Source organism: Drosophila albomicans, chromosome 3 (genome assembly GCF_009650485.2).
Source record: "Drosophila albomicans strain 15112-1751.03 chromosome 3, ASM965048v2, whole genome shotgun sequence".
NCBI lineage: Eukaryota > Metazoa > Arthropoda > Insecta > Diptera > Drosophilidae > Drosophila > Drosophila albomicans.
In genome coordinates, this window is record NC_047629.2 from 14221276 (window position 1) to 14242022 (window position 20747).

General features: G+C 34.5%; 3 protein-coding genes and 1 long non-coding RNA gene across 4 annotated transcripts in view; 3 read left to right on the forward strand and 1 right to left on the reverse strand.

Annotated features, from left to right (window-relative positions):
- The first annotated feature begins 1450 nt into the window (after window positions 1–1450).
- LOC117568348 (fibrinogen-like protein 1) lies at window positions 1451–3866 on the forward strand. Its single transcript, XM_034248938.2, has 3 exons — window positions 1451–1597; window positions 1667–2856; window positions 2926–3866. The coding sequence occupies exons 1-3, from the start codon at window positions 1517–1519 to the stop codon at window positions 3032–3034; spliced, it is 1380 nt and encodes a 459-aa protein (XP_034104829.1). The 5' UTR covers window positions 1451–1516; the 3' UTR covers window positions 3035–3866.
- Window positions 3867–4402: 536 nt separating this feature from the next.
- LOC117568356 (uncharacterized) lies at window positions 4403–5834 on the forward strand. Its single transcript, XM_034248957.2, has 2 exons — window positions 4403–5263; window positions 5343–5834. Exons 1-2 carry the CDS (start codon window positions 4790–4792, stop codon window positions 5715–5717), a joined length of 849 nt encoding a protein of 282 aa, XP_034104848.1. The 5' UTR covers window positions 4403–4789; the 3' UTR covers window positions 5718–5834.
- Window positions 5835–12193: 6359 nt separating this feature from the next.
- LOC127565591 (ryncolin-1-like) lies at window positions 12194–13320 on the reverse strand. The gene is made up of 2 exons (XM_052004864.1): window positions 12453–13320; window positions 12194–12383 (listed from the first exon to the last, which is right to left on the reverse strand). Exons 1-2 carry the CDS (start codon window positions 12767–12769, stop codon window positions 12272–12274), a joined length of 429 nt encoding a protein of 142 aa, XP_051860824.1. The 5' UTR covers window positions 12770–13320; the 3' UTR covers window positions 12194–12271.
- LOC127565593 (uncharacterized) overlaps window positions 12758–20747 on the forward strand; it is a 48642-nt gene continuing 40652 nt past the window's right edge. The window contains exon 1 of the long non-coding RNA XR_007954924.1: window positions 12758–12855. This is a non-coding gene — a long non-coding RNA (uncharacterized LOC127565593). The remainder of the gene's footprint in view (window positions 12856–20747) is intronic.

Sequence of the window (20747 nt, forward strand, 5' to 3'; positions counted from 1 at the left end):
TAATAAAAGCAAATACAGTCTATATAATTGCATGGGAGTTAAATGTGCTTCAATTCGAACATATGTAAATATGTATATAAATGGTTATTATTATATGTTTAGTGGTATAAGAGAAGAAGTTGCCATTAGTCAAACGGAAGCAGTTTCTGCAATACTCAGAGACGCAATCGTTAAATGGAAGACGTTGCTAGTTGTGGTTAGGTAAAACAGAAGTTGTTTCTAAGCTCAAGCCCTTGCACTTTTGTAGACGAGTGCAAGCGAGTACGCGACAATTAATTGCCAAAACAAGCGCTGGCTGATCGTGTCTATCACACAGAAAAAGCGTTGCAGCAGATGTTGCTAGGGTTGAAAAAGCCAAACGTGAAATAGAAAAGGATGCTGCTTGTGGTTAAGTATAATGGAAGAAGTTGCTATTAGTTAAGTGGAAGCAGTTGCTAGTTTGTTAAACAGATAAGGATGCTAGTTGCGTTGATGTATAACAGAATAAGCTGCTATTAAGCTCAAACAGTCGCAAGTTTTTTGGCGAGTGCAAGCGAGTGCGCGATAGTCGTTTGTCAAAACAAACGTTTGATGATCGTTTCTATCCCACAGACGTATGTACAAACAGATTTGAGTAAATATTCATCTGCATGTGGAAAAGCAAAGTTCAAATCTCAACAACAACAACTACTTATGTATGTATGTATGAGAGTGAGTGTGTTAGCGCTCTATATAGTACTCACCCGTGTGCACACTGAGTTATGTATTGCATATGTATTGTGTAAATATACATACATAATATGTGCGTCTATATATTTATTTAAATGTACTGGCAGATCGAATTATAAGCACTTATATACTTATATATTTTATATACTGCATGTAGATTAGGTTTGTAACGGAATGAAGATTAGGTTTGTACCTACATATATACTATATAATAGCTATACACTGATAATTAGCATTGAAACTTGAAGTTTTCATTACTGCGATGCAGTTTAGCTTTTTTTTTAATTTTTAATGTCAGACGCCATGGACAGAAGATTTGAAATATTATAAAAATAATAATCAAGACAATCGCTCTCACTTAATGAACAACATACAGACGGAGGCTGCACTTATCAGTAGATGCCAATAAAAAGAGAAAGAGTCTCTGTGACATCAATATATCACATTCGATATAATGTTTTTATGATGCAACTTCTTAGAGTAATTTTGCACTGCAGTGTTTGTTCTTTCTAATCGTTTCAAGTTCATATTTCAAATTTCGAATCCACTTCGCCTTTTCTGCTTCCATTATCAAGAAGCCTCTCTCGGGCAGGCAGTCGAAAGTCGAGATTGTCGGTTCTCTCGGGACGAATAGAGACTCAATTTGCTATCACTTTCTCGTCCGCTATGAATTTTTAATCTGAACCTACATCGGTTCTATACGTATTAGCGGTTCAATCTCATAGCACACTCAAAGCTGACTTTTTCGATTTAAATTACGCTTTTAGTTTCAAATTCATCTTTTCCGCGAGCAGTCGAAATATTCAAAATGTGCAATTTAAAAATCAACTCAGTTCTTTTCTTGGTAGTACTCGAAATATTCTTTGTGGCCACAGCTGCCTTCGACGAGGTGAGAACAGTTACATAAAGTAGTGTAATACAGTGAGTGCTAAGAATGTTTACATCTTCTTCTTATCAGACGTGCGAATCCGACCGAGAAATGGAAAAACAGTGCCGCTTGCATAACTATAAAACTGTGAAACCTTTGCTTGATTATTTTAGGCAAGTTCGAAATGAGTTAGAAGACAAAGAAATTAAGGAAAATAAGTTAAATGAATTAAATGCGGATCTTATGGAAAAGTATCATGAAATTGTGAGAATTCATGACAAATTCATGAATGAGGCAGCTCTATTAGATGAATATAAAAACAAAGTACTTAAATGGGAAAACGATTTGCAATCGTGTCAAAATAAAGCTTATAAATTCGAATCTGAAATTAATTCAAAACAAAATATTATTGTGAAATTAAAAGGAGAATTAGCTGATAAATCCGCCAACTTAGAAAACTGCGAACTTCAATTCAAAAATCTTAATTTAAGCTTAATTGAAAAAGATGAAAATATTAAGAGATTTAGTGAGAATATTCAAAATAATATTAAACATCAGAAAACACTTGAGTTGAAATTAGAGAAGAGTAAATCTATATTAATAAAGAAAGATAAAGATATTCAGTTATGCCAATCTGAAATTGATACATGGAACAGGACATCAGAAAATATCAGAGAGCAACAGAAAAAAATTGAATTGGAATTAAAAGAGAGCGAAACTAAGTTAATAGATAAAGCGAAAGAAATTCAGCTATGTCAAGCTAAGATTGTTAAGTTAAGTGCCACTTCTTGCATCCCTTTTAGAGATTCAGATGTTCATCAACTTAACGTCCGTGGCATAGGTTTATTCGATGTTTTATGTGATAATCAGTTAGCTGGACCTGGATGGATTGTAATACAACAACGAGTTGGGGGAAATGAGAGTTTCAATAGGGATTGGGCAACGTATCGCAAAGGTTTCGGTTCTTATAGGAGCGATTTCTTCCTCGGACTCGAGAAAATACATCGTATCACGAGCTTGCAGCGATTCGAACTTTATATACATTTGGTTGCTCTGAATGGAAGTACCTACAATGCTCGTTATGACGACTTTAAAATGTCTGATGAAGACAGTGGATATAAACTGAGTTTGGGTAAATTCAGTGGAACTATTATTGAGGATGCGATGAGACACTCTGAAAACTGGAAATTTGTAACATTCGATCGCGACAATGACATTGGTGATGGTAATTGCGCAGTTATTTACAAAAGTGGCTGGTGGCACAAGAATTGTTATAATTGGTAAATATTCAAAACTGTTATTTTTGATGGAATACACATAATTATTGATTTTTATTTTTTCTTATGCAGTAATTTAAATGCACCATATGGACCCAATCTAAATTGGTATGTGAAAAATAAAATCGAGCTTAAAGAAGCTAAGATGCTAATTCGCCCCAAAGAAGCGATGAAGAAGTGAACAACTGAAGAGTTGAAATTCAAATATTTGACTCAATTATGTAATCATTTATATATGTATAATTGGTTGATTAAAATGTTGCGTTCTAAATAAAAACAAGTAAGAAAGCTACAGTCGAGTGTGCTCGACTGTGAGATACCCGCTACTAATCTCAAAATATTAAAAATAAATATGCATGTATTCTCGATCGGGATTTGAGCTTGAGCACCACCGACCGGGTGGTTAAAAAAAAAAAAGTTTAAACCCCGAGCGGGCTCGAACTCGAGCACCACAAAATGCTCGGATTGCACTCTACCACCTGATCTATCGCATTGCTTATGAACCCTCTATGCATATAGATACTAATATAGACGAGCATGTATATACATGTATATACGTATACGCATATATACAATACATAGCAGGCGTTTTTGCCCATACAAAACTATTTCTTTAATAACATCTACAATTTTTATTTATAAAGCACAAAGTTATAATACCCTTTTACCCTATAGGTAGCGGGTATAAAAAGACACAACATTATTGCTATTAAACCTTTTCCCTTTCAATATCGCTTTCGTGAGCCACACAGCTGCTGCTTAGTTTGAAATTTAATTAGTTCAAGATCTCTTTTTTATTTACAAGTTTTATTATTATTGACTGGAACATCGAGAACTCTTAACGAATTATTGAATTTGGAGAACAGTAGAAACTCAGTTCAGAGAATATCCGCAAACACATCAATTAATAATAATACTTAACAGAAAACATAATATATATAATATTTAATATGTTTTACAAATTTTAAAACTTTTTGCTTTATGATTTTTATACTTTTTTAACTTTTTAATTTATTAACAATATAGCAACATTTTAATTAATATATATATAAACATATATAATTATTCTTACGCTTTTATTGCTTTGATTTGAGTGTAGTTAAATAAATTATTGTTACTTTTTTTTTTTAATTTCTTACTTTTATATTCTTCTTATAAATCATAATATTTTTATATTAATACTTTTTATTACTTTGAATTGTATAGCTTAATGAAATTTTGTTCCTTTTTCATAAATTTCCTACCTTAAGATTTATTCTTCATTATTCTTTATTAACTTTTAATTTATGTACAATATAATATTTTTTATATTTTTTTATTAACACTTTCACTGCTTTAATTTGAAAGCACCTAAATAAATTTGTACTAATTTTTCGTTCTGAACTTTTAAATTTATTTACAATATAATATTGATCCATTTTACATACTATGTATGTATAATACTTTTATTATTTTAATTTGAATGTATGGCGAAATTATGAATGAAAAACAAGAAAAAATATAAAAATTCTTGAATTTGAGAAATTATCGATCTTAAATCAGGATTTTCAAAATAATATCGATGTGCAAAGATCGAAAAGGTCTCATACTCAAGATGAAGTTTGTAGAACATGTTTTTTCTCCCAGTGTACGTATGAATATACTACATACGTACGTATAATTAACGTACTCACTGCACTGCATTAACACACACATTGAAACAATCTCTTCTTGTTTGCTTTGCGATGTTGTTCTCACAACCTTTGCATGATCGTTGCGCTTCGCGCAATCAAATGATCACTGCGAAAAGCGAACACAAAACGTAGAGCGCAAACGTTTGCACAAACAACACAACGCAATCGAGTGTCTCACTCGCACTTACGCTCGCATGCTTGCGTTTTCTCTCGCATTTTAACTTTCAGTCACTCTCTTAGTTTAGAGTATTCTGCATTTGCGCATGCAAGCTTGTGCTCAGTGTTGTGCCTGCGCTCCAACGGCAGAGAGCTTTTTGTGGATCGTGCAAGTAACAAAAACAAAACAAAATATGAACTCACGCGACAGACAATTCTGGACGGAGTTTCTGCTACTCTATCGATCGTTGCCGGCCGTCTGGAAGGTCAAGAGTCCAGAGTACAGTAGTCGCGCTTTGAAGTCCGCTGGATACGAGCAGCTGGTCCAAAAGCTGCACGAGGTCGAACCACATGCGGATCGTGCCCTAGTGGTGAAGAAGATCAACTCGTTTCGTACAAATTTTCGACGCGATTTGCGCAAACGCTTGGAAGGCGAGCGACTCGGCGAGGCGCCATTTGAGTCGACGCTTTGGTACTTTGAGCTGCTTGGCTTTTTGGAGGATCAGGAATCATCATTGGGCTCAAGCCAGAGCTTGCACAATGCCAACAGTCCTGAGCGACAAACACACAGCGAAGCTTTCGTAAGTGCAATTTGTAATAGCTTCCACTCGTTATCACGGCTTCCTCCTTTTCTCTCTCCTCTCTCTCTTTCTCTCTTAGCATTCAAAAAAGCGTCGCTCTGCGATTAAAGATGAATTAACTGCAGCTCCCGCAACCGCTTTAGCAGCCACACCTCGCTCCTCTCGTCCACCCCTTGACGAATCGGAGGCTTTAGCTCACATCTGGCGCAATCAATACGATGAGTTGGCGCCGCGACAAAAGCTTCTTGCCCGAAAGCTTATCTCCGATGTGCTTTACTACGGCTGCTTGGATCAGTTGGCGCCCCGTCATGTAACCCAGCTGCAGCAGCTGATGCTGCCACACACCCGCATCTCCTCGCCACAGATCGAAGATGTTTCCTCGTCGCCACAGCGAAGACTTGAAAATTGTGATGATGATAACGATGCTAGTGATACACTCGATGAGAATGGCTGAGATGTTTTGGCATTAAAAAAAAGCACATCTCAGATTGAACAAAAATGACTTTGAAAATAAAACTAAAATATAGTATTTAAAAATGACTTTTACAATATTTAAATTCTTATGGTAGTTTTAAGCTACCGTTTAGTATCACTTATGTATAAAAAACAAAATTAAATGGAAGGCTTTGTGGAAGGTAATATTTATTATCTTCTTTTATGAACACCACACATACAATGCACACTCTTTTTCTATGAAGTTTAATATAGTTGTCGAATCAATTACTTTTTTTGAGCGGAAACCTTCCGGATGGACACAAATTTGCAATAAATGTTGAAGATTGTTTTCATTGCAAATATATAAGAAATATAATACCAAATATACTTCAGTTACTTCGTATTTTTTTTATATAATACCTAACTACGTATACTTTATGTACTAAAAAATACTTTACTAACAATTTGAATCCTAACTTTTCATTTTATAATAATATATAATAATATAATAATATATAGTATAATAATATATTAAGTGTTATATCCCGTATACTTCAAGTACTAACTATACACCTCATTTAATGGGCTTTTAATTAATAATCAACTACTTGTACTTCATGTATTAAATTGCGTATACTTTATATTTCATATTCATATACCACGAATTTTTTTGTAAACTGCACATACTGCGTATACTATATGCTCCAAGTATACATAGTAATACTTAATGTATCAAATATACTATGTATACACAAGAAGCATACTTAATATATCTCACTTACTGGGTATACTTTATATACCAAGTATGCTACGTATATAGATATACTTCATTGAATTCACAAACTGCGTATATTTTATATACACTATAACTACGTACACTTCATAAATATAATACGTATACTTGATTCACTTCATAAACTTTACTTACAATATAACTCATATACAAAATATTCTAAGTTAACTTCACGTATTTCATAACCTGCGTATACTTTATATATACTATAAATTAGTAAAATTCATATATCTAACATACTACTATCATATTATATATATAAATATTATACTATGTATACTTCATTTCACTCACAAGCTGCGTATACTTTATATGCACTACAACTTCGTATACTTCATACATCTTACATACTACGTATAGTTTATATACCAAATATATACTGCCTACTTCATTCACTTTATAAACTGCGTGTACTTTATATACAATATAACTATTTTTTTATTTACCAAATTTACCACGTTCATATACTTGATTCACTTCAAAAACTTGTTATACACTTATACGTAGTATACGTAGTTTACTTAATACATCTTAAATACCTTATACTATATACCAAATATACTACGCATATTTCTCACATACTGCACATGCATAATATATTATGAACATTTTACATAAACTCTGCAAAAGCCAAACGGCAAGAGGGAGGACGTCATACCCTTTACACAATATAGATGTAATATTGATTCTTAACATACCTATTCTAATAATTTTAACAACAAATTAAATTGTAATGTAGAGATTTAAGATTTCAGTAACTAGCAGTAACAGTAAGTAGATTTATAGGAATATCATTATGGAGCTAGATAAAAAACAATACACCGCGAAAGGGTTACCCAGGTTTTTTTAACGGAATCGATTTTGGAATAGTATCAAATACTATTAACAATATTTATGAATATAACACTATATTAAGAATTCACACATTTTAATAATCTTATATTAATATTAAAGTAAATAAAATGAGAAGTCAAGCAAAACACAAAAATCGAAATTAAAGTTAAATATAAATTGAATAGAACACAATAAAAGAAAAACTTGGGAAAAACGAAAATAAACTGATTAGAAGGGAAGAAATGGAAATAAATTGGACTCTTGGTTCAATTGCTTGCCAGGAAAGGAAAACAAATTAACAACATTTATGTGCAAGATTAAAACGTGGGGAATTGAAAAACTTGTGCGAGGAAGCGAAACGATGAAGAAGCAAATGGCAGTTACGAGTTAGTCAGAAACAAATGACACTTTTAGTCGCAAGGCCGCGACGATTTGAAAAATGCAAATTTATTGGCATTTAATTTGAAAGAGAAACAACAACGCTGCTGAACAGAGTGTGAGAGAGAAAGAGAGAGAGAGATAGAGAAATAAAGAACAAAAGCAAGATCCCCATAATGTGCACGGAAAACTGTACAAAAACAACACGAGGGGCGTACCACAAACAACAAATTCGGCATATAAACGAGCACATAATGAGCTTCGCTGTGGGATGAGCCTCGATAGACAGAGGCGGAGAGATGGCTTGAAAATCGCATTAAATGCCTAAAAATAGTAGCACACAGACAAACATACATGAGCGTACGAATAAAAAGTGGCATAAGTAACAGCTCGTCGAGTCGACGGTGCTGCCTTTTTTATGCTCTCTGCATATCATGCAATTACTTTCCACTCAAATGTCAATTTAAATTGAAGTTTTATGCAAAAACCATACTTGAAACTTTGCCTCGCTCGTCTGCTTCCGCCACTTGCCTCATGCCTCATGCCACTTGCCGGTTGCCAGCTGCCAGCTTGCGATTCCCGCTTGAATCGCTCAAGAACAATACGCCGCCTGGCAACTCAATCTGACACAGCTCCTTCTCCTTCTGCTCTCTCTCTCTCTCTCACTCGCTCGCTCTTGGTCTTCAGCGAAACCCAAATCCAATCCCCAAAATACACCATGCTCATTTCCGGAACAAGCTGCTGTTCTCCAAAAGTCTTCAGTCTTGGCTCTGTTCGTGTTTGCGTTCAGCTTTTTTTTTTATGTGTTAGATGCACATTTCGGAAATTAAGTTGAAATTTATTAGCACATCTTTGTCGTCGAATTACATGCGATTGCTTTTTTCACAGCACCAAAACATTTCAAGTGTCTTCGGCTTGAAGTTCAACGATCTTGAGAATACCCTAAAATACAGAAAATATTTTTGATCAATTAAAAGTCTTACACTCTAACTCCTAATAACCATTTAAAAATGCTATCAAACTTTAAAGAATTTAAATATAAAATTTAATTTTTATTTTACTTGGAAAACTCGCATAATTTTAATCTATGAATGATTCTGAAACGTTGATTATTACTTTTGGAAATAGTTGATTTATTTAAGTTTTTCTCGCTGCCGATTCTCAGTTAATAAATGAGTGCCTGCATATAGGTTTCCTTCAATTGATTGGTTGTTAATTGACTCAACTGTGTGCAGCCAACCGATATGCCAGACTCAATCAAACGTAGAGTACTTGCCGCTCACAAATGTATCTGAAGGACTTTCAATGAGCACAAACACACACACAGACACAAACGCTTATTTATTTGCACATATGTGAGAGTTTGTGTGTATGTGTGGGCATTCGCTTTCCATTTGGTTGAGTATTAGTGCCTCAATATTACACAATTTCGAATCGCATCAAGTCGTTAAAAGTTTCGATTACACAACGCGTTTTACAATTGCCATCAAAATGGATATCGAATAGGGCGCAACGCGAATCTCTGCAAAACCAAACAAAAAAAAAAAAACTAAAAAAAAATCGAGACCGAAACCGAAACTGAAACAAGAACAACAACCACAACTAAATGTTTTGGAGTGGGGCTGTTGGTGGTGGTGCTAAAACAAATATTGAAAGTGGCATTAAAAATAAAAAGAAAACAGAAAAAAACACAACAGAGAAAAAAACAAATTCGAAAAAGAGAGAAAAATACTTTGCGAACGTTGATTTTATTGCCATGAATTTGCGCTCAAATGGCAAATCAATGTGTTTCCTTCTGCCAGTCAATTTTATGGTTGTATTGTTTCCCATATCCTGTGCCACAGGGCCACAGCATCAGCAGCATCACCACCATCACCATATCACATCATCAAGGGCGAACACAAAACATTGCAGAGCGAAATAGTGCTGAGATGCCAGACCATCGAGTGGTTCCAGCTGAACAGGCATTGATTACACTTAAGTAATCATTAGAAAGGGGTTTTTCGCTTGCGAATGCCGCACAAAACAGAATGGCAAAAGGGATGGTGATATTGCCAGACAGAGAGATAGAGAGAGAGATAGAGAGAGAGAGAGAGAGAGAGAGAGAGAGAGAGAGAGAGAGTGAGACTTACATATCTATTTTACAGTTAAGCATTAATCCGATAGCTTTACTTTTAAAAATCAGCAACAAACGTTTGCGAATGGCGCAAAAAGAAGACCCGTGGATTGCGAAATTACAAGAGAGAAAAAGAGAGAGACAGAGTGAGAGAGAGAGAGAGAGAGAGAGGAATTAACTGATACCTTTACTTCTAAAATGCAGCAACAAACGATTACGAATAGCGCACAAAGTAGAATAAGAGAAATCACTGAAAGAGAATTCTTACTCAGAAATTTCCATTATACTTTTCAAAGTTTAAGTCTTCCCCTTTCTGAACTGCACTACAAACGTTTACGAATATCGCACAAAACAGAATAGCAAAATGAAATGTGCGGAGAAAGAACGAAATCTTCTCTACGCTTTAAGCCTAAATAGCCATCTTTTGTTTTACATTTAACGTTGACAAAACGATTACGAATACCGCACAAAGCACAATTCAAAAAACTAAAAATCAGCATATTTCTCTAATAAGGACGCTTGTGTGAATAAGAACTCCAATTGTTAACAGCTACTTTTATGTATTTTGTCGTTGTAATTGCCACAAATAATCCTTTAATTTGTAATGCCTATCGATATGTTATCGCTGGCAGGACACGCACGCACATCGTCATCGCTCCCTCCCCAATAATATCGAAAGTATATTCGTTAGTTTTATGCCCCGGTATTCCCATTAACTTTTCGTCGTAATTTTTAATGCCAACGCTTTTAACGCAACACCCCCGCCCTCAATAAAACTCAGGCAACAAACTATGCATATAAAAATAAAAGCAGAAATGTTTACTACTTTGTGTATTGTGAGCCCCTCTTCGACGCTTATCTGTGAGTCTGGCACTCGCAAGTGATGCATTGATTTTTCGATATACAAAACATTTTTATTCAAACAAAAGAGTGCAGCCAAGGCAAAGGGCACCTGACACAAGGAGCGCTTTTAACGGCTTTCCTCCAACTCCTCTGCCTCCGACTTCGCCAGCGGCTCTTGCTCAGCAACCGTTAGCACCCCGTGCAGATTTTTGTTGCTTTTGTTTTTATAGCGGCGTGTAATGTGATTTATAGCCTGTTCGGTCCTTAAAATAAATTCCTTTTAATGGTTTTTTATTGCCATCAGTAGTCGCCATTGCCTTCGTCAGCGTTAATGTTAATTAAACTATTGTAATGCTTGTTGCTGCAAAAAAGCTTTGAGGAAGCCAGCGGAGGCAAGCATGAGAACCTACCGAGCAGTTGGCATCACTTACTAAATGTTTATTTTGCCATGTGTGCAGTTTTAGTTAGGAATTACGATGAAAGGATTTGCTTAGCCATGACCTCCAGTGATATATGTATAGTTGTGATATATGCTTTCAATCGACTGAACATATTCTGCAATTCAACGGATAAATTACATTTCATTAAATTATTTTCACACACTAGTATTGTGATTCCATTAGTACAAAGGGAAGTCGGGTATGACAGGTGAGTGGGAAGCTTAGTTGACTAACTGAAGAATCTACGCATGCTAAATTTTCTTCAAGACTATCTCATATCTCTTCAATTGTCTGATGTTCAGACTTATTTTAGATCTTTTGGATAATAGCACTTCAAACTTGTTTCATCCTTCTAAATAATAGTACAATTGAGTTTCTTTAATTGAATCTCAAAACAAGTCGAGAGTGCTCGACTGTGAGATACCCATTTTAAATAAATGCAAAACTGTGCGGTATTTTTTCTAAAATATACCGTAAAAATATTGATAAAATACCATTCAAATTATACCACAGACTGCAAAACATACCTGATTGTCAGTCAAAATAACTCAGATCGGGAATCGGAAAACTTGAGAAGAAAATTTTATAAAATAAAGGGGAAACCAATTATAAAAATTACCTTAATGATCAATATTTGATTGAAATGATGTCTGCAGTATAATTATAAGTCTATTAGTTGGCAGGCATTAGTAAAAAAAACAATGAAAAGTATTTAAATATACTCAAGTACAGCAGGAAAGCATCTGAAAATGTACAAATTGCGTCACCAAATTGATTTGCATACAAAATATTATACAAGTTGTTCGATTGTTCATTGCTTGTTCCGGGCGTACTAATCACCAAAATCATTATCACGATCGAATGTTGAGAATTTCATGTTATCAACGTATCTCGTTGCATCGTTAACATTTCCCTTGAATGTTCCAACGACAACATAATCATAAGTTTACTTACTTTTAAATATTTGCACCTCTATTGAAAGCATTTAGAGACTTACAATTTAATACATCAAAACATAAAATACAATAAAAACTTTTCAATTTAAATTATAAAAATAAATCGCTGCATTAAATAGTCGATAGTTTTTTTTATTCAGAACGCAACTTCTTAAGGCACCAATTATATATAAATGATTACATTATTTAGTAAAATATTGAAATTTCGGCTCTTCAGTTGCTCACTTCTTCATCGCTTCTTTTGGGGCGAATTAGCATCTTTGCTTCTTTCAATGGATTTCGTCGGTACCAAAATAGATCTGGCCCATATGGAGCATTTAAATTACTGCATAAGAAAAAACAAAAATCAATAATTATGTTTATTCCATCGAAAATAACAATTTGAAATAATTACCAATTATAACAATCTGTGTGCCACCAGCCACTTTTGAAAACAACTGCGCAATTAGCCTTATCAGCTTCGTCGTTATCCCGATCGATTGTTGTGAATTTAATGTTTTCAGCGTATCTCATCGCATCCTCTATAATAGTTCCACTGAATTTACCCAAACTCAGTTTATATCCATTGTCTTTATCAGATATTTTGAAATCGTCATATCGAGCATTGTAAGTACTTCCATTCAGAGTAACCAAATGAATATAAAGTTCGTGACGCTGCAAGCTCGTGATACGATGTATTTTCTCTAGGCCAAGGAAGAAGTCGTTATCCATTGCACCGAAACCTTTGCGATACGTTGCCCAATCCCTATTGAAATCCTCATTTCGCCCAACTCGTTGTTGTATTACAATCCATCCAGGTTCAGCTAACTGACTATCGCATAAAACATCGAAGAAACCAACTCCAGAAACTCTTATTTCATGAACACCAGGATAATCTCCAAAAGGAGAGCAACTTGATGGGATAAGAGTATTGAGTAAAGTCTTATTCAATGTATCAACCTCAGCTCGACATAAATGATTTTCTTTCACTTTATCTATTAGCTTAGTTTGACTATCTTTTAGTTGCAATTCAATTTTTTCCTGTTGTTCTCTGATATTTTCTGATGTCCGATTTAATGTATCAATTTCAGATTGGCATAACTGAATATGTTTATCTTGCTTTATTAATTTAGTTTTACTCTTCTCTAATTGCACTTCAAGTGTTTTCTGATGTTCAGTATTATTTTGAATATTCTCACTAAATCTCTTTATTTTTTCATCTTTTTCAATTAAGCTAGAATTAAGATTTTTGTATTGAATTTCGCAATTTTCCAAGTTAGTGGACCTCTGAGCTAATTCTCCTTTTAATTTAACAATAATAATTTGTTTTGAATTAATTTCAGATTCGAATTTATGAACTTTATTTTGACACGATTGTAAATCGTTTTCCCCTTTAATTACTTTGTTTTTATACTCATCTAATAGGGCTGCTTCCTTAATGAATTTTTCATGAATTTTTACAATTTCATGATACTTTTCCATAAGATCCCAATTTAATTCATTTAACTTATTTTCCTTAATTTCTTTGTCTTCCAACTCATTTCGAACTTGCCTAAAATAATCAAGCAACGGTTTCACTGTTTTATAATTATGCAAGCGGCACTGTTCTTCCAATTGTCGGCCAGATTCACACGTCTGATAGGAAGAAGATGTAAACATTCTTAGCACTCACTGTATTACTCTGTTTTATGTAACTGTTCTCACCTCTTCGAAGGCAGATGTGGCCACCAAGAATATTTCAAGTACTATTAAGAAAAGAACTGTTTTCATTTTTAATTTGCACATTTTGAATGTTTCGACTGCTCGCGGAAAACATAAATTTGAAACTAAAAGTTTAATTTAAATCAACGAAGAATATAGCTCTGAGTGCTGTATGATTTTGGAATTATCACGTGATCAACGGATGTGGGTTCAGCTCAAAAGTTCATAGAGGAAATGAAGGCGATAGCAAATTGTGTCAATGTCGAGACAATGTCAACTTTCTGTCGCCTGTCTAAGAAAGGCTTCTTGATAATGAAACTAGACAGGGACATTGTATTGAAGTCAGGATCAATGAGCCAATATATTGATGATCTATATATGCTACTAATTCATTAAATGTAAGTCATAATGTCAGATCAACATGACTTTGACATTGGACGCTGTATTTTTGGGTATACGACTACAGTTCCAAAATTCGTTGCAGCCGAGAGTGCTCGACTGTGAGATACCCATTGTAAATAAAACTATACTCTACAAATATACCACCAAAATATTAAACTATAGCGAAGGCTATATTTTGTATATTCATAAAGTACTACATTCAAAATCTTGTTAGTCAAAGTAACTAAGACACGTTTGCAGTAAACGGACACACGGACATGGCTATATAATCTCGGCTGCCGACGCTGATCAATGCTTGTGAGCGATTCGTTTATACGAATTTTGGTTGTACTTAGACTTAGAAGACTGTGTAGTTCAGTCGAAAATAGTAATGTATTATAAGACTAGAGAAATTAATAAGAAGTTGTATCACAGGAACGTTATTTTAAAGACACATAGACTTAACGTCTATCTCTCTCTCTCTCTCTCGATCTCTCTGTCTCTCTATCTTCTGTGTCCGTGAGAGAGATTATATTTCTTATCGTCGCAACAGCGACGTAAAATTTGGAGACTACATAAAATACCTATATTTCAAAATTTTTCTTTATTTTCACGACTAATGTACCTAATTATTCGTCAAGATTAATCGATTATAAAATTAATTAATTCAGCAAGCCCTATAATCGGTAACTCTTGGTAGGTTTTCAATTCAACATTCCAGGACATCAACAATTGAAAATAAACTAACTAAATTAAATTCAACATTGAAGTTTCAGTGCAAATTTCATATATGTATGTTTACTCATAGTTGAATCTGCAAATTGCATTTAATTAACGTTCAAATAATTAATAAATATAATCAAAAGCAAGCGCAGCCACAAAATGTTTTACACAATGCATACTATATGCAAGTCAGTGTGGGTACATGTGAGTACAATATATGACGCTATCGCACTCACTCTCCTTTGCTCTATCATCAGCAACGCACAGTTGTTGAGATTTGCTCTGTGTTTTTGCTCATGCAGATGAACATGCGTCCGTGGGATAGACACGATCAGGCAGCGCTTGTTTTGGCACTTGACTATCGCGTATTCGCTTACACTCGCCTCCAGGCGTGCAACTGTTTGAGCTTAAAAGCAAATTCTATTATACATTCGCACAACTAGCATCGTCTTCCGTTTTGACGAAGTAGCAACTGCTTCCACTTGACTAATATCAACTTCTTTTGTTAGTCGTATACATAATCCTTTTCTGTTTAACTTCTGTTCTCTTTCATTGTGTAAATGTATCTTATTTAAATTATAAAATGTATATCATCCTAGTAAGATTCATTCAAATGTTATGCTTCGGAAAACATAATTCAATTATGTTAACAACTATTACTACTGAGTAAATAGTTTCTAAATCACGAAGAATCGGTAGACGAAAAATGTGCTTTGACTTCGATTTCAACTGATGTTAAGTACAGTTCTAAATCTAAAAATAGAACCAATTTTAATTATTTTTTTTATTCATTTTATTTTTAAGTGTGTTTATGTAATATTTATTGTTTTTTTTTATTTACATTTTTCTTTATGTAATTAAAGTTAAGTTGGGTTTTCTTATTAATCCGTATTTTATAGAAATATTTCGAATTTTCAAAAGTGGTGCAATTTTTGATTTCGCTGCTGTACATATTTGCTCAGATGATAAGAAAAAGAGCAGCCTTCATCACGTCAGACTTGTGACGAGCAGTCAAAAATATTTGCTGGCTCTCTCCGCTGATCTCTCCCTGCAGCTTAGCAACCGCTGTTGAGTACCGCTTCTATCTATAATTCTGCTGGGAGAGGCGCAAGATGCTGATATACAGTGTGCTTCGAAGGGTAGATCAGCTAAGTGATCTCGAACATTTTCTATTTTAATAACAAATTGTCTTTAACAGACATGAACAGGTCTCCAACTTTACTGCACTTGAAAATGTATCGAACTAACGCATGTCGACTAAAAAACCTATAAAGAAGCCTTTCGTGAATGAATTTCTACTTTCAATTTTCATATCAAATTCACTTTCAATTTTGAACACTTTGTCTTAAAGATTAACCTACTCATTTTGACCTCAGTTCATCACAGCCATATTATTTGGGATTAGGCTTTGTGCAGTGAAATGCATTTGGGATTACGATGTGTTGATTTAGCTCAGCATCCAGAACACACAGGTGCTGCTCTCCCTTGGCAGCATCAACCAGATTAGATGCCCACACTGTGCTCAGCTTCTAATTCCTTATGTGCGGCGATGGCCATCAACATCCTCATTCCCATTTCCATTCCTTGGGATTCTTCCTTCTCGGCTCGTTTATAAATATTTAACGACTCAAGTTTGGCTCCCTAGACGAGGATGTGGCCACGCCGGGAGTCATTCCCATTTGAAAATTGCGTTCATGATAATTGCGGTTCTGCTTTTTTTTCTTATTTTTTTTTTTAGAGGCCGCAGCTGCGTTTAATGGCTTTTTCACAATTTAAGCAAGTTGTGTTTTCTTATTTTTCGTATTTTGTTTTTTTTTTTTTGGTCTTAGGCTGTTTTGTGTACTGCAATAAATTGTTGATATTACACGCATTTCACATACTTTGTGCTATTTGTTTTTTATTAAAATTTTAAACTGTTTGCGGCAGATTATTGACAATGGACACACCCTGGAATTGAACTCATTACGACTGGACAAACATTCGTTTGTAAATGATACCAAGCACAATCTAAATCGAGAGATTACACAAGGGAAAGTTAAGAAAAAAGTTTATCTAAGAGTTGAGCTAAATTGCAAAGTAAATGCGATTATAATACAAAAGAGTTGAACAGCTGAAACACGCGAGTAATGCAATGAAACAATGTGATTTCTTACATTATCAATAAACTTCGACTTCAATACTTAGTTATATTATAAATATGAAATGAATGTATTTAAAATTATAATAAAAAAATAACAAAGAAAGCAGTTTTTCCAATAGAAGCAAAACAGTGCGAATGCTATATTTCGTATATATAAAATATACGATATCATATTCTCTTATTCGCCGTAAATTTCGTTGTGAGCTGAATTCTCAGTTTTAGTTTAATTATCATAAAACTTGATATTATTTTCACTGACTAAAATACTTCAAATACGACATCCGAACGTTGAGAATATCAGCATTTATTAGACGTCCACAATTTAGATCGTTTTGTTTATAAGACACGGCTAGACAAGGTCGAGGTGCCGTCTGCAGTACAAATAAAGTGCTTGAACAATTTCATATATGAATACGAGTACGATTATATCGACGTCTCCAAAATGTTCTTTGAGCCCCTTCGATTGGGCTCACACCTTGTTGCTGCCAGGGCCAAGTCCAAATAATGTTGTAATTTACAGAAAACGAAAACGAAATCGAGAGAAAAAAATAAATGTTGTTGTTGTTGTTTCGTTTTTTTGTTCAAACGATAAACAAAAGGCGAAAAGGCAAAATAAATAGTGAAAAATAACAAGTCATAAACATGATTTATATGCAAAGTGCGCGCCGTGAGATTGTGGAATGGTTTTTTGTTTTTAATTTTGTTTTTTTTGTATGTTATGGTATATACTTTATGTATGTATATGTTATGTATATGATTATGTTGTTGTTGCTTTTGGAAGCCATGTGGTGCCAGATCTTCGATATTAGCGTCAATTTATGCATGTTGACTCTTTGGTACAAATCGTGCGCCAAGACAATGGGCCAACAATTGAACTACTACCAAAATACGCCAAAACAGTTTCTGGTTAAGCATGCTGAGGAGTGCGGGGTGTAGAGTGTGGAATGAGGGAGCGACCCTCGCAGCGGGACACACAAATGTTGTTTGTCACACACGCACACACATGCACACATACAGCTGACGAGATGACGACGATCATCATCATCATCATGAAGATCGGCTCGCAACCTCAGCATTCAATCAGAAACCTGCCCAGTCATCGGGCTCAGGTTCGTTTTAGGGTTTGGGTTTAGATTTAGGTTTTAGGTTTTTAGGGTCTGTGATATCTATAGACGCTTCTTGTTAGCCAGAGATTGTATTTAGGGTTCTTTTTATGGGTGTTTTTTTTTTTTTGTTTTTGTTTGCTGTCTTCCAGACAATGGCCGCACTTGTGCCACACTTGGCCTGCCTTTCTGCCTCATTGTGTGTGCGCAATGAGCAATGATTAAATTAATTATGCCTTACAGGTAGAATGATCTAGCTCTCTCTCTCTCTTTCTATCTCTTTTTTTTTTGTTCTGCACTTTGCTGTATAGAAATGCAGCAAGCGTGCAATAATCAACTGCAGGACATTTGATATTTTTGACACTTTTCACAGACTTGTAAATTACAAAATACGCATCCCAAACAAAAAAACATCCTAATACCTGCCTCTCCTCTACCTGCCCAACAATTGAAGTGTAATTTATGACAACAATGCATGGCGATTGTCCCACAGTGCTCTGACTCCTGCCAGACTGCCTGCCTGTCTGTCTATCTCTCGATCGATAAGCGCGATAAGCCCTTGATCAGGTTGCCAAGCAGAATCCTCTGTCTTGGTCTTGGGTTCTCTTCACTATTCCTACTATTCATCTATTCAATAGACATTCGAAATTGCATTGAAACGATCTTCAATCCTCTTCTATCTGTCGTTGCACTTCTATTGTCTTGGGATCGAAAGAGACAACAGGAAGTGTGCAATGAAATTGGAGAAGAGTAAATAATGTAATTGCGATATGATTTTGCACATAAAGATATTACGCTTGATCACATAAATGATCAATCAAGCAGCTCGTTTCCTGTTCATTCAGTGCAATTGCAGTAAATATTTTTATATCATTTATATTTAAATATATTTTAAGAACTAACAAATGCATTTGATACAAAATTGCACTCGCGGAAAATGTAAACAATTTTCGCATAATTCTCACTCAAATGTCAAATGTGAGAAAAGCGATTTGCATGGCGCCCCAAAAATAGATGAAAATTTTACGACCACCCACAAAATTGTGGATACTTCCGTGGGTTGAGGCCGAAAATAAAAAGAAAACACACCAAAAACTAAAATAATCAAAATTAGAAATGCAATTGACAAACAACTGATGGACTTGCAGATACCCTTTAGTGTGGCAGAAGCGCAATTAATAGATCACAGAAACATTATTCTATTATTGCGAAAGTTTAGTGTATATTGCTATATATATACCCATAGATATTGTAGGTTCGTGGGTTTTGGCAACGCGTTGCGATTTTTAAATAGTCTGCTCGTCTAATTTTGATGTCGTCAATCAATAAAAATACAATTTTCATTTTGGCTTCCTTCGATTTGGACGACGCAGAATTTCTTGGACGCCGCACCGATTCTGGGATAAACAAAAACGAAACAGTGGCCAAAATTGTGAATGTGGGGCAACAGCAGTCGAGTGCTGTTGCATCTCGCCCCTCCCCCCTTGCCACATTCGTGGCGCCATTATCAACAAACAAACAATGGGTTGAATTTAGCCAAATCGCCGGCAAAATAAAAATGATTTTAGTGCGCTTTTCAATTTTATTTCCCAAGTTGCGACCGCTGTGGCATCGCTTATTGTTTTGATTTTTATTTTTGTACTTAAATAAAGCGCAATTTGTTTTGTTCACCTTCACCTCCCCGCAACACGCTCTTTCAGCTCTATCCATCATGATTCCTCATCGTTTCGAATACCCTAACCTAGGTTATATGAATCGATCATTATCAGTGCGAATGAATCTTTTTTTTCTTCTTAAAGCGATGCACTTTAAATATGGAAAAAATATGTGAAACTTGACGAATATCTTTATGAAAATTCCTCTTAAACTCATTTGTAGAGTGCAAGAGTATTCAATATTCGTTGCGGCAAAATTATTGTTTTTCGTTCTTGTTTATCAACAGTTGAAATTTAATAGATTTGGCACACTTTCGGCAGCTTCGCATTGACGGACAGTGGAACAAATGAAAATGTTAATACCTTCTTATATTCATAAATGATTCAAAATAAATCAAAACAACCAAATATTCAATTATAAAATTTAATAACTTCAATGTAAACTTCAAATGAAAATAATTCTTTTTCTTCTGGTAATAATTTTCAACTTTAAACTAATATATCAGCATAGGGGTTGGTTGGTGCTCAACAACATTTTTGCATAAATAAATAGAACTGGAAAAAAAAACAACCGAAAAATACAAAAACGCATTTGGATTTTGGAATATATACCACACGATATGAATGAGCAAATGAATCGATGAATGAACGAGATTGAATACAAATGCGAATCATAAAAACGAAAAAATGCAAAATAAAAACAATAATAAGCTTTTATTTAGTTTTATTTGCCACTCAGATATTCAGTAATTTGTAGAAAGATTTGGTGAGGTGTTCTTAAAGTTTTGCTGAGCAATATTTTATTTGACCTTCGATTTTCCACTTAGCATTATCATTAATTCTAAATAATAAATTCAAATAAATATTTTGTAAACTACTCAAACTAGTTTCTAACACGTGTCGAGTCAAATGGTCAAGAGCGACATCTTAAATCAATCGATTGATGCCTATTTTTGGTTATATTATCGAAATGACCCATTTGATTTGGTGTTGCTTTGAGTAAAAAT